A 24281-nucleotide genomic window follows, 5' to 3' on the forward strand; every position below is an offset into this window, starting at 1 on the left:
TGACTCAAAAGAAAATGCTATGGACAACTAAGACAGCAGTCTAAAATGTGATATCAGATAAAATGTGAAAATGACAAAATTTTAACTCAAGAAGTTCTAAATAACTTATACTCATTAAAGAAATTGAATTACTAATCAAAAATCCTCCTTTCCCCTTTTTTTCCCTACCAAAAGACCTAGAAAGTTTACAGGAAAGTTTTACCATGCCTTCACAGGATAGATTATTCCCTATATTATATAGCTTATTTTGGGGGAAAAAAAAAGAAAACTGCTTTAAGCAATTCATTTTATGACTGATAGCAAAACTGGACTCGGACAGTACCAAAAAATAAATTTTAAGGGAAATTACTGTCTTAGTGGACACAGATGAAAATATCCTGAATGAAACACAAATGAATAGAATTTTGTAGTGTGTGTGTATTAGTGTAATTCTCAACACTTAAAAGATTAAAGGGAGAAAAAAGTATGTGATTGTTTCAATAGATGACATTAAAAACATTTGATACATTTCATAATTAACAACAACAAAAGGCCTTTTAGTAAACTTGGAGTAAAGGGGATCTGAAATTTCTTTAACCTAATAAAGGGAATATACCAAAAACCTAGAGTGAGCAATCGTATTTAATGGTAAAACTTTAGAAGCCTTTCTGTTAAAATCAGAAAAAAACATAAGAATGCATGCTGTCCCTGCTTTAATTAAGCAGTATGCTGGAGGGCTATTGCACTGGAATAACACAAGAAAAAGAAATTAAGAGTTAGAAGAAGAGACAAAATTGGTAATGAGAATAAACTATTGTGTTGTTTTGCAGGAAATTCTTGTTTAAAAAAGCTCTGCTGTTCCAACTCTAGAGTTTAATGCAAACTTATGTTTAAAAAGGTCAGATTCAGTTGTCATTGATGATGTCTCTCTCACTTAGCCTAGCTAACTAATTAACAGTAAAAACAGTGTTTTTCATTTAGCAATTATGTTTTTAGGTGGTACAGTTAAACTGATGAAATTACTTTATCCAACCACCAAAAAGTAGTTTTACAGATTTTAAGGATGTCTGTGAGGGAAAAAATGGTCTTCTCCAACTAACTCTTAATTCTAACTACTGCTTTTTGTAAAAATAAAAAGAAGTAAAAGTGGTATGAACTAGAAAATGAATGGAAGGATTTTGTGTGTGTGTGATAAGATCCCTTGAATTTATATTCTGATTTGGGGTTGTTTAGTCTGAATTTAAATCTGTTCACATTTTGGATCCTATCTCAGAGCTTTAAAGTACAAACTGCTTAGGAGAACTTAATGTGGGCTTTAAAAGCTAAGGGAACATTGACTCTAATTATAGTCTTAGTCATTATTTACTGGTAACCTGGACAGGGTACATGGCATGCGCTGTTCTGAGTCACTCACCCCCCCTTTTCCTCTCCACAATCCCATTTTACCATCAGTTTTCACATTTGATTGTTTATCTTCCCTCTTCTCCTAGGAAGCTGGAATTTCCTTTTTGCTGAAAGGCTTGAAAATTATTTGGTGAAAAGAAAACCACAAAGATGGTTTAGGGATGTTTTTATTTAGGGCAAAAATTAACATTTGAGTTAAATTGTCTTTGAGTAATTTTAAGATTGCTTATATATTTTAAATGTTTTGTTTTTGTTGATAAACCTTTCATTGTTCAATGAAAGCTTTGAACATTTCATTTTATAAAAGCTTTTATAAAATTTGTAGTATTCTCATCCATTGTATCATCCTGGACTTATGGTTTTTCTTTCTTTCATCTCTTTGATGAGACTGTAGAGGATTATATTTAAGAGGGAAGTTTCCTGGCCTATGTTACTAGATAGACCATGATTTCTGCCTCATTTCAGCTTCAGTGTGTCAACTTGATAGGATGGGACAGGTGGACATTCTGCTGACCAGCATCTTGATTGGGGAGGGTGTAGGCTGATGATGGATGGATATGTCTCATGACAAAATAAGCAAGTCCATGAATATGAGCGTGCGGAGTAAAATTGGGACCAGCAGATGGTGGAGCTGTGCTGTATCCTATTTCTTCCTCAGCTTTGAGATTTGCTGTGGCCTTCTTTTCACAGAAGCCAGCTGGTATTGTCTATTAACTGCCAGCACCTATTGGTCTGTGTAGAAGGGACTTGTTGCTTTCTTTAGAAATGTTCAGCCTCTCATTTTCATCTGTGGCTTTATGTTCATCTGGTGGTAAAATAATATTCAAAAGCAAAATATCTGAGAACTGACCTTTCCTTGGAGAACATCCCAGTTAGATCCCATTTCTATAATCTGATTACACTTTGACACCTGGTTTTTTCTCTGTTCCTTGTTTCTTTAATCCTCTGATATTTTAAATTTCTTTAATCTCTGCTATTGCCACTTTAAATCTCATTACTGAAGGTTCTTGCCATGTTGTGAAGAGAAGGAACATTTCTCAGAAAGCAACAACACAGTATATAGAACTAAAATATAAACTTAAATCTAACGAACCTGCTAGTTTTAACTTTCCTTTGTAATATATAGAATTTCATTTACTGATCCAAAGTACCTTTAAGAAACATGGGTTTTTTAGTATAATTTCTGAAACTTACTAATTGAAATAATTCTGCTGTAAGTTGAGTTAAATTCATTATAACTAATGGGCTAGCTTAGAGATATTCTTTTACATTTGAGATGAAAAAAAGAAAGGCCAAAAAAAAAAAAAAGGTGGGTTCACGTGAGGTATGGAAGCAAGGGAGAAGCCTGGGAGAGCATCTTGGAGTTGTGCTTGCTCTGTTTCCCCAGAAAATCCGTGCTGTGAAGGAAAAGAAGATTCACCTTACACATGTGATGCTTATTTTGGTTTTCTTTAGTTAGGTTCTTTGAGTAGCAGTTTGGATTTGATGGAGATTTAATGATGTGTAACCTATTAAAAATAATCAAGAAAGAAGTAAGTTTGAGGCTGAGAACAGAAATTAAAAAGGGGAGGTGATAAAATAAAAGGCAGAGCAGGAAGAAGGTGGTTTGTATAACTGTTTCCTTTAAGAGAAGTATTGTTGAAGTACAGTACATCCAAGCATTAGATCTCTATTCCTGCATCTGAGGAGGGGGTGGGTGTGAAGCTTTGCTCAAAAAGCCAACATATAGTGGGTCTTACCATGTTCACGTATTGTGGTATGAAATTCTCACTACTGTGCGAGTTAGGAAAGGAGTTTGAGAAATATCCTGACTGATCCTGGGAATTTCTCCTTCAGCTATCTAAGGTCATCAAAAGCCATCTGGGACCAGAGTGAAACCCAGGAAACAGGAAATAACATGTCCTCTCACAAACACACAAGCATTTATGATGCTATTGTTGGAGAATGTCATATATTGCCAGGATTGATTCAGGTTCTCTGGCTGACTAGGAGGGTTTTATTTCCTCTCTCACTGCTATATGTGCCTCCCTCCATGTATTACGAATTCCAAGTATTAGAAATGTAGTCAAAAAGAATATTTATATATTTATTGGTATTTAAGGAATAGCCACAGCCAAATCCAAGCACTTTCCCAGGGTTTTCTGACCTCTATCATTTTCCTCCATCTTTTGGCAACTTTTTGCTTTGACTTCATTCTCAGACCGGCTCTCCCTGCTAACAGCAAAGATGGCCACTAGCAGTGCTCAGTTTCCATCCTACAGCTTAGAAACCTCAGCAAAAGAACACTACTTCCCCTGATAGTTCCAAAAGAAATTCTAAGGCTGATTTTCATTTGCCTAATTTGTGTAAATTTCCATCCCGGACCCAATCACTATAATTTTCTGGTTAGGCCTGAGTCTTTTTTACCCATCTCTGGGGCCTAGGGGTGGGGTCAGCCCCTCCTGAACCATATGGACTGGGAATAGGGGAGATAAATTGGGGTGCTATTGCCATTAGAAGAAGAAAGAGATACTGGACAGTCAGAAACAGCAAAATGTCCCCTGTGTCTATCCCCAAAGCTATTTAGTGGAAGAGGACTGTCCTTTAGCCAAGAGTACTCTAGTTGTGGGTTCTTTAGCTAAAACTTCTGCTGTTGTAGCCTAACGCCTCTCCACATTGCCTGTTTTGCCACAGATACCTGTTTCCCAAGTTTACACTGTGCTGGACCGAGTTTGTAGACATGAAGGTTCGTGTGCCCTGTGAAACCATCGAGTACATCGAAGCCAACTATGGTAAGACCTGGAAGGTTCCTGTGAGGACATGGGACTGGAAGCGCTCTCCCCACAATGTGCAGCCCAATGGAGTCTGGCCCATTTCTGAGTGGGATGAGGTTATCCAGTTGTACTGACACAGTAGGTTGAAATGGTAGAATTCCCCTCCTGCACAAAAGGGAGATGACTGTTTAAAAAGATACGTGTCTATTTGTCAAACATAAGTAGGAGCCAAAGAAAAATGACAAGTTTGAAGATACAGAGAGAGTCCTAACTCCTGAGCCAACTGATTTAATTCTCTCATTTTACATTTATTAAAGTCTCCATGTACCAGGTACAATGCTAGGTTACAGTGGAGAAGCAGAGATGAGTGAGACAGATGCCTGCCTCTTTTCCCCCTCCCTTTGGTAAGCACCCCAATTTTCCTTTGAGGGAAACACCCTCACCCTTTGAAGAGCTTATATAGAATACAATATGTTCTGTAAGTGCTTTCAAAATGTTAAATAATTAACATTTTGGATGATGGGCTTACCAGGTGCAGCTAAGGAAGGATATACTAGTAAAAAAGAATAACCTGTGTAAGCTTGTATGTTAGGGCTACTTTTAAGGTGTGGAGGCTGAGTTAATATTCAAGTGATCAGACTTCAGGTGACATCAAGAAAAGATGCTAGCAGATTCCTGTTACAAGCAACCTGATGTGGAATTGACTTAGAGCACAGAGCATTATATAAGAGAATGACAGCTTATTTCTAGCCTTGTCAAAGATACATAAATTTCCATACACCTTCTATTTTCATATTTGAAGTGAAAAGAAAGCTTATGCTTGTGTGATGCTTAAATTTCCAGCCATTGTGAGAATATTTTCACTGACCTGATGGTACTTGTTTGACAAATCATTCAAGTGAGACCATGCTACCAGGCATGATATCGAAAGGGTGGCGATTTCATAAAACATATTTTCCTTATTTCATTCTCAGTCAATAGGTAAAGTATGAGCAATTCATGGTCATTTAATATTTTCTGAATTTATAATCCTTGTACTCCAATTTTAATGTTAACCCTAAAATATTAATAGAAATACCTCTACTTTTTCTAAATGTACTCCTCAGTGTATTCATTCATCAATCACAGTTCCATATCTTTCACTTATAGCCTATAAACCAATTTCCATGGTATGTAAACCTGCCTGTTCACTCTCATCTTCCAGCACTACTTCAGGACTCCAAAATACAGATAAGTGGCAAACCTGAGAGCTGTTCTCCACCCCAGATCATAGTATTTGTAAAGTTTGTATTGGTTCCTAGTTGTCCTATCTATTGAATATCAATGGGGCAAGAACTCAGACATCCCTACTTTGTCAAGTACCACCCACTCTGAAACCCTCCAGTTTCCTTTTTCCCCTCAAGATATGTCCCTGAGTGGACTGGGATGGCTGTGTCTCCCCATGAGTGACTTTAATTATGTATTGTAAGTGACAGGTAAAGGGATATTAGGCACAGAGCATTGCTATCTTTTTCTTTGTCCAGGATAGGAAGCTAAGTCTTACATTTTATCTAGGTTGCTTAGGACTACTTTCTGGACCAGATTGGCAGATTTTCGCGAAAACTAGAGAATAATAGGAATGTCAGAAATGGAAACCAGAAGGTCTGAGAGAACGGGCTGATAGTTTCCCTAAAACAAAGTTGGGGAAACCTACAACCTACAACCACCCCACTCCAAATTTTAAAAACAACAAAAACTTTTTTTTGATAAGTGGTAACCAATGACCTTCCTCTCTTAGGATGAGCTTTCAGTGCATAGTCACTGGGTCTTCTTATAAAAACCTAACATAATTTAGGTTTTCAGGTAACCTTTATAGATTACCAGTAAACTTGTCCCCAAATGACAGGCCATTGTAATCAGCTTTCTTTTTGCTAGAAAAGCAGCCCATGGAAATCATACCCAAATTCCAAATAGCTGAACCTAATTTTTTTTTTATGGTTGAAAAAATGTAACAGGTAATCATAGTGTTCCCAGGCAAAATCCACCCTGTTTATTGAGGACCGTTTGCTCGTACTTAGTGTCTAAAAGTGCATACACTACACATTTCTGCCCATTTCAAATTGGGACTCCCACTGTTTGCCAGGGGGTGTCTCACCCACCCCCTGTTTAGGTTATTTCTTTTTATCTGTCCCCGGAGTCCAAGGTCTTGAAGCATTCAAACATTTAAGCTGTCTTGGCCGCATGGACAGAGGTTCCATATACATCCCTCTATAGACCACTGGCTGCTAGAATACCTTTTTTGACTGCCTTCTGGTTTCACAGAGTTCAGATCTCGGGTCCTACCCTAACTTGGGAGAATGAAAGCCCTTCCCAAACTCTGAAAGCCAGGCTTGCTCTGTTACAGATTCAGCTACACTTCATCCTATACTTCTTAACTGTTGCACTCTGCTGAGTGTCCAGAGACCTTGGCTCTACCATCAACACCTCATCAGATCACTTTTCTTTCCTCACCTGAGTGTTCCAATAATAATTCTCCTAATCTGTCCACTTCCAGGTACAGTTTGCCTGGCTTACCAGGAGAAAACCTCTTATATTAACTTGTTTAGCACCCATGGATGTCCCCAGAGAGGTCCTAAGAGTCAAGATTGACAACCTCTCACTTGACAACCAGGTGACCACTCAGTCCTTCTCTAAGCAGGGAGCACTTGTCCTTCTCTCCTCTGCTGCAGCTGCTGACATCTGGATCCTGGAATAAAACCTCAGTTCTCCAAATTGAGCATCCCTGAGAAGCTGGGCAGTGGGGCAAACCCTGAAATATGACCACTAGATGGCAGAATGTGTGCCACCATCCCCCCCAAACAAGTTAACACTCAAGTGAAAATCATCTTGCTCTTGAGTCTTAAGAGCCAGAGGGGCCCTCACTGCAACACTCAATCTAACCCTTTTATTGTATAGCTAAATAAATAAGCACAGAAAGGAGTGACTTGAGCAAGAAAGAGTTGAGGCTCTAAGGGTGCCATGACTCCCAGCACATGCCTGTTTCATTGATCACAGCACAACATCTTTAGCCCTGCTTGACATGCTTGACAGAGAAGTTTTCAGGATGTTTTTGCCATCACCCACTTAATATCTTTCTGCTCAAATTTAGAGTGTGAGGTGACAGAGGAGGAGTGTTTTGTCCAAAATGCTTACAATGTCTTCATACCTTTATCTAAAACATGCCTTATCTCCAAAAGGTGAAATAGTTCATATTTGGAGGCATCAGCCTTTGGTCATTATATTTTTCATATCCAGGAGTACCTGATTCCCTTAGGCTCAAGATGTGTCCCACTTCTGCTTACCTCTCTACTTCCCCAGGAAACCATTAGCACCAATCTACTAAGTGCCCACTTTTGAAGATTCCCTCCTCTTCCTCTTTATTGATACTCTCTTATGGAGGATCCAAGAAATTGAGAATAGATTATGCTCATTTCTCTTTTTTTTTTTTTTTTGTGACCCTAAACCATTGTGTCTAGCCTTACAGGCTACAAAGCTTCAAATGGCGCATAGGACAGCAAGGTGTTCCACAGGAAAGCAGGGGTAGATTGGGGACCAGAGCTGCATCTGGTAAACACACTTGGAATGAATTCCCACACTCCAGTAAACCCTCACCCAATGTCACAGGCCTAAGGCTGCAAATGTTTCTAAGTCTCCACCTAGTTTCACCTTCTGAAAAATGAACAGTTCTCTCATTCTTAGTATTATAAATCCCCAGGGGAAACTTCCCCTCAAAACACGGTCAGAGAGAGTGCCACATTCCCACCTTCTAACACATAGCCATCATTTGTAACAACTTTAAAGCATGGGAAAAACTCTAGTTCTTGACCATTCAAAAGGATTTCTCTGAAGAAATGCCCCAGCAGCTACTTCTCTTTCCTCCTCCTCTTCCTCTGTCACTAAGACCCAGGCTAAGTCACCTCTAACATGTCACTTAGGGAAAGTGCCATGTTAGCATAAAAGGGCACAAAGTTTTGAATTAGGCCTGAGTTTGAATCCCAGCTTCATTGTGTGGGATTTATGGTGGGGACCTCTTAGCCTCAATTTCCACATGAGTGAATTGGCAAAATGAAGAATACTTCTAAGGGGTTTTAGTTAGGATTAAATGAAATATAAAGTGCTTAGTATCAGGCCTAGAATTAGGTAATACTCAAGAAATGTTCCATTTCTTGTTTCCAAATCCTTTTTCTAATTATTCTTCAAATGGGATTAAAGAAACTGTGGTAGGACACAAACCTTACTCAGAAGGTTGCATGACTGAATTTGCTTAGGGAAAAAAAATCATTTCAGTATAACAAGGCATTAAAGGACAAATTGTATGGTTGATGAATTCAGAGACATGACCAAGTTGCCTCCTTCTCTAAATAGAACAAATATTTTCATTTTATTGGTGAAGCTGTTGTCCTCTAGGGTCTCCTTATGCTATCCCCATATGCTACCTAGTTCCCGGGTCCCAAGCAGGTCACTCTCTGCACCTCCCTAGATTTGGTGCCTGGTCTGCCCTGGACTTCTGTTTCAGTATTCTAGCTTTTCATGGAGGTGAACCCTCACCTTCTTGTTAGTAAATCTCTGCCAACCAAAATCAGATATAAGCCATGATTTGGAGAGGGAAAGAATTTGGAATACTTTGTTTCACTTAATTATCTGTGCTGATGAATGCTTATGTCAGTATTAATAAAGGGGAATTGAAAATACTCTTTTCTACCTTCTTCCCCCAAATTTGTGTTTCTGTCTCAGCTAGGCAAGAATCAACAGGGTATGTGATACTATTTTAAGCTGTTCCACATCAGACTGAAATCCTAATTATAGTTTATAAGTCAAATAGACCAATTCAATAGTGATGCTTTTTGTACGGTACCTGTGCTAAAGTAGACAAGTATACAGTTTTCTATGAGAAATCTGTTTCTATAGTCTCAGAACTTATATCTTAGAATGCCTTCCTTGCCATCCCCCAACCCAACCAATGCAGAGATTATGTCGGGACCCATGAGCCACCCAAGCTGCTGTGTTCTTATGCACAGCTCTCACAGTGGGGTTGAAAGGCAGTATGAGGAGAATTAGAAGTGCTGTATTTTGTTCTATAAAACAATAAACTACTGTCTCATGTACCATTAAGAAAATTACAAGAGTATGCAGACTTATGATGACTCATTCAGAGCATGGGGAATAGTTCATGTGTTTGTTAAATGAAAATCATATGTAGCTATTTATGTATCCCACATCATAACCAGAAAAACGTGTTTGTGAATTTTCTAAACAAAGTGATATTTTAAACATGAGTAAATTTCAGTGTATGCTTACCAGTTTACTATTTGACTTTATCTTCAGGTACAGATAGTTTGTGGTACTACTGAAAATGCCTTTAATATTATTATTTTGATCAGAATTTGTAATATATAATCCAGTTTGGGACGATGAATAAAATTTTTCTAATCACTTGAGATATTTTGTGTTTATTTTTGAAGCTTGCAGTAGAAATAATAGCCACTAACATTCATAAGCAATCTAGTAAAATAGTAATCTTGCCACCAGCACAGTACTTCTAAATTAAGGTGAGATAGGTTGTATGGGTGGACCCTAATCCAATATGATTGGTATCCTTGTAAGAAGAGATTAAGATACAGACAAGCACAGAGGGACGATCAGGTGAAGATTTAGGGAGAAGATGGCCATCTACAAGCCAAGGAAAGAGGCCCTCAGAAGAAACCAGTCCTACCAACACCTTGATCTTGGACTTCTAGCCTCCAGAACTGTGAGAAAAGAAATTTGTTTTAAGCCATCTGGTCTGTCATACTTTGTTAGGCAGCCCTAGCAAACTAATGCAGTAATCAAGGCAGAATGGTATTGGTAGAGGCATAGACACATAGATCAATGGAACAGAAAAAAAGAACTTAGAAATTGGCATACAAATATGCTCAACTGATTTTTGACAGAAGTGCAAAAGCAATTCAATGGAGGAAGGATAGCCTTTTGAACAATTGGTACGAGAGCAATTGGACAGCCATAGGCAAAAAAAACAACAACAAAAACACCTCATACTTTATATAAAAATGAACTCAAAATGTATCGTGTGCTTAAATGTAAAATATAAAACTATGAAACTCTAAGGGGAAAAAAAGAAAATTTTCATGATCTAGGGCTAGACAAAGAGTTCTTTCTTAGACTTCACATCAAAAGCACAATCAATAAAAGGAGAAATTGATAAATTGTACTTCATCAAAATTGAAAACTGCTGCTTTGCAAAAGCTTACAAGAAGAGGATGAAAAGTCAAGCTACAGACTAGTAGGAAGTATTTGCAAACTACATATCTGAAAGAAGACTAGTATCTAGAATGTATTAAAGAAACTGAACACTCAACAGTTTTTTAAAAATCCGATTAGAAAATGAGCAAGAGATATGAACAGACATTTCACTGGAGAGGCTATACAGATGGCAAATAAGCACATTAAAAAGATGTTCAGCATCGTTAGCCAAATAGCCAAAAGCAATAGCCAAAGCAATCCTGAGAAAGAAGAAAAAAGCTGGAAGCATCACACTTCCTGATTTCAAGCTATATTATTACCATATACAATGCTGTAGTAATCAAAACAGTATGGTACTGGCATTTAAAAAGACACATAGACCAATGGAATAGAATTGAGAGCCCAGAAATAAACCCATGCATATACAATCAACTAATATTTGACAGGGGAGCCAAGAATACTCAATAGAGAAAATATAGTCTCTTCAATAAGTGGGACTGGGAAAATTTGGATAGTCACATGCAAAACAATGAAACTAGATCCCTGTATCACACCAGTCAAAATTAACTCAACATGGATTGAAAACCTAGATATGAGACCTGAAACCATGAACTCCTAGAAGAACACATAGGGAAAAAGTTCCTTGACATTGGTCTTGTCAGTGATATGACACCAAAAGCATAGTCAACAAAAACAAAAATAAACAAGTGGGACTACATCAAACCAAAAAACTTCTGAGCAGAAAACAACAAAATGAAAGGCAACCTATGAGTTGGAAATAAATATTTGCAAATCATATGTATAATAAGGGGTTAATATCCAAAATATATAAGGAACTCATACAATTCAATAGCAAAAAAAATCCAATTTTTAAAGTGGGCAAAGGAACTGAAACATTTTTCTGAAGAAGAAATTCTAATGGCTAACAGATACATGAAAAATTGCTCAACATCACTAATCAGGAAAATGGAGATCAAAACCACAGTGAGATATCACCTTACACCCATTAGAATGGCTATTATCAAAGAAGACAAGAGCTAACAAGGGCATGTGAGGATGTGGAGAAAGGAAAACCTTGTACACTGTTGATGGGACTGTAAACTGGGGCAGCCACTCTGGAAAACAGTATGGAGTTTCCTCAAAAAATTAAAAATAGAACGATACGATCCAGCAATTCCACTTCTGGGTATATATTCGAAGGAAATGACATTACTATCCTGAAGGAATATCTGCACCCCCTGTTCACTGCAGCTTTATTTACAATAGCCAAGGTATGGAAATAACCTAAGTGTCTATCAACAGATGAATGGATAAGAAGATGTGGTATATATATAGAATGGAATATTATTCAGCCACAAGAAAGAGGTAGTCCTGCCATTTGTGACAACATAGGTGGACCTTGAGGGCATTATGTTAAGGAAAAAAAGTCAGACAGAAAAAGACATACTGTATGATTGCATGTGTAGAATCTAATAAACTCAGAGAACAGATTGGTGGTTGCCAGAAGCAGGGGGTAGGGGCTGGGCTAGTTAGTTGAAGGTGGTCAAAAGATACAAACCGCCAGATATAAGTAAGTTCTGGGGATGTAATGTACAGCATGATAACTGTAGTTAGCAATACTATATTGTATGTTTGAAAGCTGCTAAAAGAGTAGATCTTAAAAGTTCTCATCACAAGAAAACAAAAATTTCTAACTGTGAGGTAATGGATGTTGACTTATGGTGGTAATCATTTCACAATATGTACATATATCAAATCATTGTTGTACACCTTAAACGTATACAATGTTATATGTCAGTTATATCTCAATAAAATGGGGAAGGGGAAGAAGTTACAATTTTTCTTTGTCATAATTTCTCCCATGAACACATCATGTGATCTTCCTGAAGTAAATATTAATAAACCAGATCTTGCTCAGATAATAGTTAGAAACCATTTTCTGTGTTGTCACTGGTATGAGCTTACAGGTGTCCAGCTGGTGTCAGCTCTGCCACATCATACTTTGTGTTTTGGGCTCTTATTTGTTTTCTTTGGACACAAAAATACAAAATCTGCTGAATGTCAGCATATTCCTCTTCCTTAATATATCATTTTCTAGAAATTTTGTGAAAATGTCCACCTTTACTGAAAATTACTACTCCTTTTATTTCTTTTTCTTTTCTTTTTTTTTTTTTTTGGCCACGCCATGTGGCTTGTGGGATCTTAATTCCCCAACCAGGGATTGAACCTGAGCCCCAGCAGTGAAAGCACAGAGTCTAACCACTGGACCACCAGGGAATTCCCTCCTCCTTTTATTTCTAATCTGAATTGGTATTTTCCCAGTTACTCTTTAATAGTTTCCCTTACTAGTCCCCCTGTAACAAATACCAAAACTATATATAAACTGCTAAGTAAAGGTGGTAAGTGTAAAAACATTTTCTGGGAGGAGTGAAAGTTGTCATTAATGATAGAGAAGTAAAGATAGAGGACTACAGTACTGATAACAAACTTAAAAAAAATGTTCAACATTATTAACCATCAGGGAAATGCAAATTACAACCACAACGAGATATCACTGCACAGCTGTTAGGATGGCTAAAATTTTACATAGTGAAAACACCAAATACTGTAGTTGTCTCTCTTATGATTTCTTTTTGAATGTGTTCTTTGCACCATTGTTTGACTATGACTTTACTAGAGTGTCCTTAAACATTTTACAAACGTTCATAACATGTAACACTCTCCATAATAAAATTAAAAGGAATAATCTTGTCTCATTTTTTGGAAGACAGATTTTTAGCTTTTTGTTTTATTTTTCTCTTTTTCTGCTCCAATTTTTATTGATTTACTCTGTAAATTTAATAACCCTCTTTAAAATTTATTTTCTCATTATTCTTTTGTGTCCTTTATAGTTGACTTTTCCCCAAGAAGATTTATCAGCAAAAGCCCTTTAGCAGCTGGTGTCATTGTTCTTAGGTCTCTAACTTTAATTAATTTCATATTTATCACCAGTTTTTTTAATTTAAATTCATTTTTTTTCTAGTTAGTCTCAATACTTTGGAGAATATTTTCTAGAGAATATTGCAGGAAAGGTGACTGGGTGACGAATTTTCTGAAAATGTATTACCAACAAATGTCTTTCAGGTGTCTTAGAAGAACGATCGTCTCATAGTTGGAGTGTGTATGAGTTTGTTTTGGAGCCTAAACTGTGCAACTGTTTAATCCAGCCAGATCCTGCTTAGAAAAACCGAAGGGTGAGCTCACAAAGCAAAATGCTTAGCTTTTAAGAAGCTGTCCTCTCCTCATGTCATGTGGTCACAATTTGCTAGGAGCCAGGTTTCGCCTGTATCCTAGTGGAAGACCAGAGAATATCTACAACAGTGCTGTCAAATAGAGCATTCTCTGATACTAGAAATGACTCTACCTGCACTGTCCAAGACAGTAGCCACAAGCCACATGTGATCTCGAGCACTTGAAATGTGGCAAGAGCAAATGAGGAACTGAATGTTTACTTTGATTTTTTTTTAACATCTTTATTACAGTATAATTGCTTTACAATGGTGTGTCAGTTTCTGCTTTATAACAAAGTGAATCAGTTATACATATACATACGTCCCCATATCTCTTCCCTCTTGCATCTCCCTCCCTCGCACCCTCCCTATCCCACCCCTCTAGGTGGTCACAAAGCACCGAGCTGATCTCCCTGTGCTATGTGGCTGCTTCCCACTAGCCATCTATTTTACGTTTGGTAGTATATATATGTCCATGCCACTCTCTCACTTTGGCCCAGCTTACCCTTCCCCCTCCCCATATCCTCAAGTCCATTCTCTAGTAGGTCTGCATCTTTATTCCCGTCTTGCCCCTAGGTTCTTCTGACCATTTTCTTTTCTTTTTTTTTTTCTAGATTCAATATATATATGTTAGCATACGGTATTTGTTTTTCTCTTTCTGACTTACTTCACTCTGTATGACAGTCTCTAGGTCCATCCATCTCACTACAAATAACTCAGTTTCGTTCTTTTTTATGGCTGACTAATATTCCATTGTATATATGTGCCACATCTTCTTTATCCATTCATCTGTTGATGGACACTTAGGTTGCTTCCATGTCCTGGCTATTGTAAATAGAGCTGCAATGAACATTTTGGTACATGACTCTTTTTGAATTATGGTCTTCTCAGGGTATATGCCCAGTAGTGGGACTGCTGGGTCCTATGGTAGTTCTATTTTTAGTTTTTTAAGGAACCTCCATAGTGGCTGTATCAATTTACATTCCCACCAACAGTGCAAGAGGGTTCCCTTTTCTCCACACCCTCTCCAGCATTTACTGTTTATAAAGTTTTTGATAATGGCCATTCTGACCAGTATGAGGTGATACCTTGCTGTGTTTTTGATTTGCATTTCTCTAATGATTAGTGATGTTGAGCATCCTTTCATGTGTTTGTTGGCAAGCTGTATGTCTTCTTTGGAGAAATGTCTATTTAGATCTTCTGCCCATTTTTGGATTGGGTTGTTTGTTTTTTTGATATTGAGCTGCATGAGCTGCTTGTATATTTTGGAGATTAATCCTTTGTCAGTTGCTTTGTTTGCAAATATTTTCTCCCATTCTGAGGGTTGTCTTTTCGTCTTGTTTATAGTTTCCTTTGCTGTGCAAAAGCTTCTCAAGTTCATTAGGTCCCATTTGTTTATTTTTGTTTTTATTTCCATTTCTCTAGGAGGTGGGTCAAAAAGGATCTTGCTGTGATTTATGTCATGGGGTGTTCTGCCTATGTTTTCCTCTAAGAGTTTGATAGTGTCTGACCTTACATTTAGGTCTTTAATCCATTTTGAGTTTATTTTTGTGTTTAGTGTTAGGGAGTGTTCTAATTTCATTCTTTTACATGTAGCTGTCCAGTTTTCCCAGCACCACTTATTGAAGAGGCTGTCTTTTCTCCACTGTTTACTTTGATTTTAATTAAAATAAATAGCATCATATAGCTAGTAGCTAGCATACTGGACGATGCAGATCCAGAGGATTTGATGGGACCAGCAAGAGCTTTGGAGTTGTAGAGATCTAGACTCAAATCCAGGGGTGTCTCTTCCTAGGTTTGTGATCTCAGGCTGGTTATTTAACTTCTGAGTTCCAATTTTTTTTTCAACTATTATAAGAATTATAGGAAATCTGGTATACTGCTTAGTACAGAGTAGAAGTTAAATAAATGATAGCTATTAATATTATTATCTTTACTTGCTTTTATTTCAACCTTTGGCATTAATCCTCTGAACTTGTATTTTCCTGATAATCCCAAGTAATTTTTCTGTAAGATTAGAGCCTTTCTGTATTTCAGAGTATTCCTGGTGAGAGGGCCCTGTCCTGAGGACTGGTGATGAGAAGTGAGAGTGGCCTCAAGGGCACAGGTACAAGGCCTGTCCTTTGGAGAGACAGGAGGTAGGATTAAAACATAACACTTGGGTACGGCTTCAAGATGGCAGAGGAGTAAGACGTGGAGATCACCTTCCTCCCCACAAATACATCAGATACATCTACATGTGGAACAACTCCTACAGAATACCTACTGAACACTGGCAGAAGGCCTCAGACCTCCCAAAAGCCAGGCGTCAGGGCTGTGCCTCTGAGGTGGGAGAGCCAAGTTCAGGACACTGGTCCACAAGAGACCTCCCAGCTCCACGTAATATCAAACGGTGAAAATCTCCCAGAGATCTCTATCTCAACGCCAAGACCCAGATCCACTCAACGACCAGCAAGCTACAGTGCAGGACACCCTATGCCAAACAACTAGCAAGACAGGAACACAACCCCATCCATTAGCACAGAGGCTGCCTAAAATCATAATAAGGCCACAGACAGCCCAAAACACACCACCAGACATGGACCTGCCCATCAGAAAGACAAGATCTGGCCTCATCCACCAGAATACAGGAACTAGTCCCCTCCACCAGGAAGCCTACACAACCCACTGAACCAACCTTAGCCACTGGGGACAGACACCAAAAACAACGGGAACTACGAACCTGCAGCCTGCGAAAAGTAGACCCCAAACATGGTAAGTTAAGCAAAATGAGAAGACAGAGAAACACAGAGCAGGTGAAGGAGCAAGGCAAAACCCCACCAGACCTAACAAATGAAGAGGAAATAGGCAGTCTACCTGAAAAAGAATTCAGAATAATGATAGTAAAGAAGATCCAAAATCTTGGAAATAGAATGGAGAAAATACAGGAAACGTTTAACAAGGACCTAGAAGAACTAAAGAGCAAACAAACAATGATGAACAACACAATAAATGAAATTAAAAATTCTCTAGAAGGGATCAATAGCAGAATAAGTGAGGCAGGAGAATGGATAAGTGACCTGGAAGATAAAATAGTGGAAATAACTACTGCAGAGCAGAATAAAGAAAAAAGAATGAAAAGAATTGAGGACAATCTCAGAGACCTCTGGGACAACAATAAACACACCAACATTCGAATTATAGGGGTCCCAGAAGAAGAAGAGAAAAAGAAAGGGACTGAGAAAATATTTGAAGAGATTATAGTTGAAAACGTCTCTAATGTGGGAAAGGAAATAGTCAATCAAGTCCAGGAAGCACAGAGAGTCCCATACAGGACAAATCCAAGGAGAAACACGCCAAGACACATATTGATCAAACTATCAAAAAGTAAATACAAAGAAAAAATATTAAAAGCAGCAAGGGAAAAACAACAAATAACACACAAGGGAATCCCCATAAGATTAACAGCTGATCTTTCAGCAGAAACTCTGCAAGCCAGAAGGGAGTGGCAGGATATATTTAAAGTGATGAAGGAGAAAAACCTACAACCAAGATTACTCTACCCAGCAAGGATCTCATTCAGATCTGACAGAGAAATTAAAACCTTTACAGACAAGCAAAAGCTAAGACAATTCAGCACCACCAAACCAGCTTTACAACAAATGCTAAAGAAACTTCTCTAGACAGGAAACACAAGAGACGGAAAAGACCTACAATAACAAACCCAAAACAATTAAGAAAATGGTAATAGGAACATACATATCGAGAATTACCTTAAACATAAATGGATTAAATGCTCCAACCAAAAGACATAGACTGGCTGAATAGATACAAAAACAAGACCCGTATATATGCTGTCTACAAGAGACCCACTTCAGACCTAGGGACACATACAGACTGAAAGTGAGGGGATGGAAAAAGGTATTTCCATTTTAAAGTAGCAGGATACAAAATTAATGCACAGAAATCTCTTGCATTCCTATACACTAATGATGAAAAATCTGAAAGTGAAATTAAGAAAACACTCCCATTTACCACTGCAACAAAAAGAATAAAATATCTAGGAATAAACCTACCTAAGGAGACAAAAGACCTGTATGCAGAAAATTATAAGACACTGATGAAAGAAATTAAAGATGATACAAATAGATGGAGAGATATACCATATTCTTGGATTGGAAGAATCAACATTGTGAAAATGACTATACTACCCAAAGCAATCTACAGATTTAATGAAATCCCTATCAAAGTACCACTGGCATTTTTCACAGAACTAGAACAAAAAAATTCACAATTTGTATGGAAACACAAAAGACCCCGAATAGCCAAAGCAATCTTGAGAAAGAAAAACGGAGCTGAAGGAATCAGGCTCCCTGACTTCAGACTATACTACAAAGCTACAGTAATCAAGACAGTATGGTACTGGCACAAAAACAGAAATATACATCACTGGAACAGGATAGAAAGCCCAGAGATAAACCCAGGCACATATGGTCACCTTATTTTTGATAAAGGAGGCAAGCATATACAATGGAGAAAAGACAGCCTCTTCAGTAAGTGGTGCTGGGAAAACTGGACAGCTACATGTAATAGAATGAAATTAGAACACTCCCTAACACCATACACAAAAATAAACTCAAAATGGATTAAAGACCTAAATGTAAGGTCAGACACCATCAAACTCTTAGAGGAAAACATAGGCAGAACACTCTATGACATAAATCACAGCAAGATCCTTTTTGACCCACCTCCTAGAGAAATGGAAGTAAAAACAAAAATAAACAAATGGGACCTAATGAAACTTAAAAGCTTCTGCACAGCAAAGGAAACCATAAATAAGATGAAAAGGCAACCCTCAGAATGGGAGAAATATTTGCAAATGAAGCAACTGACAAAGGATTAATCTCCAAAATTTACAAGCAGTTCATGCAGCTCAATACTAAAAGAAACAAACAAACCAATCCAAAAATGGGCAGAAGACCTAAATAGACATTTCTCCAAAGAAGATATACAGATTGCCAACAAACTCATGAAAGAATGCTCAACATCATTAATCATTAGAGAAATGCAAATCAAAAACACAGCAAGGTATCACCTCACACTGGTCAGAATGGCCATTATCAAAAACTTTACAAACAGTAAATGCTGGAGAGGGTGTGGAGAAAAGGGAACCCTCCTGCACTGTTGGTGGGAATGTAAATTGATACAGCCACTATGGAGAACAGTATGGAGGTTCCTTAAAAAAACTAAAAATAAAACTGCCTAGGACCCAGCAGTCCCACTACTGGGCATATACCCTGAGAAAACCATAATTCAAAAAGAGTCATGTACCAAAATGTTCATTGCAGCTCTATTTACAATAGCCAGGACATGGAAGCAACCTAAGTGTCCATCGACAGATGAATGGATAAAGAAGATGTGGCACATATATACAATGGAATATTAGTCAGCCAGAAAAAGGAACGAAACTGAGTTATTTGTAGTGAGGTGGATGGACCTAGAGACTGTCATACAGAGTGAAGTAAGTCAGAAAAAGAAAAACAAATACCGTATGCTAACACATATATATGGAGTCTAAAAAAAAAAAAGGTTCTGAAGAACCTAGGGGCAGGACAGGAATAAAGACGCAGATGTAGAGAATGGGCTTGAGGACATGGGGAGGGGGAAGGGTAAGCTGGGATGAAGTGAGAGAGTGGCATGGACATATATACACTACCAAATGTAAAGTAGATAGCTAGTGGGAAGCAGCCGCATAGCACAGGGAGATCAGCTCAGTGCTTTGTGACCACTTAGAGGGGTGGTATAGGGAGGGCGGGAGGGAGGGAGACATGGGGACATATGTATATATATAGCTGATTCACTTTCTTATAAAGCAGAAACTAACACACCATTGTAAAGTAATTTTACTCCAATAAAGATGTTAAAAAACAACAACAACATAACACTTAAAGGAATTGAATTTCAAAGACCAGGCTTAGGTAGGGGAACCAAAGATCCCATACTTTGTAGAAGGTGGCCTGAGGCTAGAATAAACTCCAGGAAGGAGGACAGGGAGAGGGACAGTGACGTTCAGGTGGATCTTAAGACTTAGCGAACAGAAAATTTGAATAAATGAAGAAATGGAAGAAAGCATTCTTGAAGAGAAGGAATCAGTACAGTCACAGAATGGGCTTTATGGGACAGTGAAAAAGACCATCTGTCTATATATGGATAAATAGTAAAAAATACAACTAGAAAGGTGGGCAAGGAGCAGACTGGGAGGGCACTAAATATCCTGCTGTAAAGTATGGATGAGAGAAAATGGAGAAGGTTTATTTGAATCAGAGCATGATGCCTTCAATAAACACTTCTGACTAGATTACTACTCACAGCCACAGTGCTAAGGGCCGAGGTTCATTCATTGACTCAGCAAACATTCATTAAGCTCCTTCAAGGGCGGAGTAGGGATTTGGGGAAATTTAGGTTCACACAGACTCATCCCAAAAACCCTGGGATCCCTACAGTGGCAGGACAGAGGACAGAGACTTAACCAGGTGGTCATAAGCCACTCAGGTGTCTCAGGTAAGGTCAATCCTAGGAATTACCAGCCAGTGCCAGGCACGGACACAGGGAGTCCAGGGGCAGGAAGTGCTTGAGGCTGAGGGGCACTTGGTGTTGCTCTGGGAAATGGGGCTCAAGATCAGTGCTGCCGGCCTCAGAAAAGCACGCTGGGACCAGGGTAGGGTCTTATCCAGGGGGCTCCAGGAATTAGAACAGGCATTTGAGGGCAAAGGCTCAGTTAGATGAATTTGGGCAGGAGAGTCGGTAGTGAGGTCCTAGGCTCTGGGGCAGTCAGGGTTAGGCCTGGGCACCACAGTGCAGGCAATGTGAGAGCTGTGGGGAAGAGGCTGGAGCTATTTCTACACCTGCTGCTTCAGTCAGAAGCCAGGACAGGATGGGCTCTCCCTGTGGGGACACCACAAGGCCTAGCTCTGGGATCTGGGGAACTGAAGCCAGGAAAGGAGATGGGCCCAGTAGAGGTGTTCAATTCTGGGTCTTAACCTGGTCCTCATTTCCCTATTGTCTGTTCATCTCTGAAGACTCTGGTCTCCAAAGGGTGAAGAGGAGGTATTCTAGTTGTACTAGGAGCACAGCTTTGCTAACAACTGACATCACCCTCTCCACCCTACCTCCTATCCCCCCAGGAAAGCTTGAGACCCCATCTGCTGGGATCATAGGGGTGGTGAATGGAGGGGAGCCAAGCACAGGTGTATCTTGTTAAACAGTCTGCTTCAGCTACAGTGTAAATCTCAAAATCGGGTCCGAAACCTCAGCTGATAACCCACTTGTTTCAGACAATTTGCAAAGAAACCAAATCACCAGCTAGAAGAGATGGATGTGCTCTTGGGTAGTGCAGAATTATCTGTGTTATGAAAAGCAGAGGTGAGAACTGTGGCGAGAAGTCACGGTTTCCTCTGAAGGTTTTTTATTGGTTAGATTTAAAGTAACATCCTTTAATCTTCCTAAGATGCCCCAGGGGAGCCTCCTGAAAACATCTGCTGGATTTGAAGGGTCAGGGAGTGCCTCCCTCATCCCCTCAGTATATGTGTTTGGTTTGGGATTTGTCAGTCTGGGAAGCTGAGGGCTCTGGGCAGCTCAGGCCTGGCAGATTTCCCCCACCTGCCTAAAACTCAGACCAGGGAGACAGAGGACCTCCCCAGCCCAATTCTGTACCTTCACTCTCCAGCCCCTGGAGCTGTGGCCTTTATTTCAAGTCCTGGTCCCCCGGGGCTGCATGGGGAATGAGGACAGCTGATAAGCCTGACATTATTGACTTTATGGGGAGTATTCAATGAATTTACTTTCTGCAAGAAGGCTGCACTCTTATCTGCTGCCCACAGAGCATCTAAATCCTCATCTAGGGGACCCGTTGATGAATCACGTCTCTTATACACAAAGAGCAGAGAATGTAAAGTGGAAAAGGGGAGTCGCATCCCACCCCTTTCTTTTCTCCAGTACCTGGTTCTGCCCACCCTCACCACCCTTGCTTTCGCACTGCACTTTGGTTTATTGGCTGGAAATAGAAGCACTCACAGCTCCAGGCCTACAAAGTTGAGGCCAAGCCAGCCTGGTCTTGAGAGTGTCAGCAGCTGGGCACACCCAGGGCTGTGCGTCCCGCTAACTGGTAACTAAGGGAAGAAAAGCCCACTCACTTGAGGCAGTTACGTGTCCTGGTTTTTGCTGCGACGGTCAACATTTGCTCTGGACAGAAATACCCGCCTGGCCTCAACACCAGGTGTCTTGGTGGAGAAATGTGTGTGTGCGGTGGGGGGCAGTTACCAAGGGGTACTGGGTCTGGGGAGCTGGAGAGCGAAAATTAACTGGAAGAGAGAGCCTGATGCTCAAGGCAAGCTTTTCTTTCCCCCCTCTCTGATATCTCCTTAATCCATCCAGCCCTGGGATGTTGGCTTCAATTAGTGGAAGGAAATAAATGCTTCTTAGTAGCACAGGACCCAAAACAACTGGAAGGAGAGAGGTGAGAGCCAGGATACTGAGTTGGACAAATGAAAGAAAAATATCAAAGTACCCTTTGGAGGAAAATTAGAGGCATGTGTTCATATTCCCCATCTCGTTTTTGGATAGAGTTTTCTGGTAATAAAATGATTATTTATTGAGCAACTATGATTTTATTAGATGCCTGTTACCACCGTTTTAAAGCATTTACTCCCAGTCACTAACTTCATGTACATTAGTGCACTGAGTCTTTACAATAATCCATGAAGTTGATATTATTTCCAGTTTACAGCTGAGAAAATTGAGACTGGGAGAAGTTAAGTAACCTGCCCAGGATGGCAGCTGGTGTCAGAGCAGGAATTCAAACACCAGTCTGCCTCCAAAGCCTAATGAAAAGCCTCTCAGCTTCTGTACAAAACTGCTTTCCATTTGGTATTTCTCAGTACCTTTTCCCACTTAGTCCACAGCACATCAATGAGTATTTATTACTCCCATTTTATAGAAAACAGACTCAGAAGAGTAATTTTTTTGTTTTTGCAATTTGACCAGCTTTTTATTTCTTAAATAAGTGGCAAGTGTAATTGAGAAAGTTACAATGCAGCAGTGAGCCTCTAGACCAATTAACAAATTCCTCTACTTAAATGCAAACCAGTAACCTCATCATTGTGCTTATCCCAGGCAAGGCACCGGGTTAGCAGACAGAAAAGAGGGGAGACAGGAAGAAAGGGCATCAACGGGGCAGATGAACAGTGCTAAACAACAGTACAGGGAACCTTTGCAAAGCTGATTCCGGATTGTGGTTGGATCACTCTCCCCACCCCCACCTTCTTTATTCAAACAGGGCTCCTTACATGTGGATCCCGTTGAGGACCATCCCTGAGATTCAACGTTCGTTCGCTACTTCTCAGATGGAGGATGTTTGGTAACAGGCTGTGGCAAGCTTCCAAGTAAGGATAACTTATTTACAGAGTAATATTGTTTCTCCTCCTTTGTCACTGAAAGTCACAGTGTGCTGCAGGGGGGGAAAAACCCAGTGGACAGCAGGTGTGCTTCCTCCTAAATCGGTATAATTTTTTTCCTTTGTTGTTCCTATCTATGAGTGTGTCCAGGGCCACGAAACCTGTGTGCCTCAGGGACTCTGGTCTAAAAATTCTAGCATCTTTACTTTTCTGTCATGACTAGGGAATGACCTCAGGGAAGTCCCCAAATGATGATGAAACAGCCAGATCTCTCTTTCCTTAGGAGAGAAGACCAAAGCTCTCATCCCTCCCAACGCTCCGGTAAAGATATGGGCCGCATCAATGTATTTCTCCCTTCCACGTGCCCTGGTTTCCCACATCACCCGCTTTCATCATAGAGCAGCTACTTGCTCTGTTATTTTTTCATTCAGGGGTGGTTAGAGTAGGGGAGGCGGGAAGAGGAGGTGAGCTAATCAGTTGTTTGCCCTGTGGGTCCTGTGAATGGAGTGACATTAACATCCATGAGAATTTATACCCTCTGCTGGCTCTGAAAAGATGTTTGTGTAAAACTTGCTAGTAAAACAGAGTCAGCTGCATTTGAAGGCCTGTTTCTTTGGGCATACATTTTAGAATTTAGGTAAATACTAAATTTATTTGGGAGCTAAATTGTGGGGGAGTGATATTTTGTTTTGTCTAGGATAACACCTTGTTATGTAACTTTATAATGAAAATATATAATTTCTCATATTAAATGAGAAAATTGGGTGAAATGCCTAGCGTGACACCTAGTACTTAGTGCTACATAATAGGGGTAGAGAATTCAGTGTGTGGCCCAGAGTTGGTGCTCGATGCCACCCCCTAGGTCAAGCCATCATCCTCTTTCGTCTGTATTCCTGTCACAGCTTCCTAGTCTCCCCACATCATTTCTTGGCCCCCTCCATACAGCAGCCAGAATGTTCTTCTCATCTCCTTAAGAAACAAATTAAGCAATCACCAGAAACTCCTTCCATGGCCTTAGAAGCATTCATTTCACAGAAACAAGCTATGTGACTTCTGATGGAAAGCAGGGCAAGCTGAAGGCAGCTGTTTGGAGAAATGAGTCAGTGCTGTCTTGCATTCATTCATCAAAAGCAAGTAAACGAGAATGAGACTTGCTTTAAAGAATTCAACATGGAGATGGGGCTCTT

At 39.5% G+C, this 24281-nt stretch overlaps 1 protein-coding gene across 7 annotated transcripts in view; it reads left to right on the top strand.

Annotated features, from left to right (window-relative positions):
• Nucleotides 1–23396, top strand: part of FKTN (fukutin) — an 86756-nt gene extending 63360 nt beyond the window's left edge. For 5 of the 7 annotated variants that reach the window (XM_057548618.1, XM_007178253.2, XM_007178256.3 and 2 more), the window contains one exon: nt 4057–9592. In XM_057548618.1, coding sequence (XP_057404601.1) covers nt 4057–4270 — 214 coding nt within the window. In that variant the 3' untranslated portion in view covers nt 4271–9592. Of the gene's footprint in view, nt 1–4056; nt 9593–13517; nt 13821–22976; nt 23083–23377 lie in introns of those variants that run through there. The other 2 variants (XR_009008639.1, XM_057548619.1) reach the window with 2 other exon arrangements.
• Nucleotides 23397–24281: the final 885 nt, after the last annotated feature.

The sequence above is a fragment of the Balaenoptera acutorostrata genome, chromosome 6 (genome assembly GCF_949987535.1).
Source record: "Balaenoptera acutorostrata chromosome 6, mBalAcu1.1, whole genome shotgun sequence".
Classification (NCBI taxonomy): Eukaryota; Metazoa; Chordata; class Mammalia; order Artiodactyla; family Balaenopteridae; genus Balaenoptera; species Balaenoptera acutorostrata.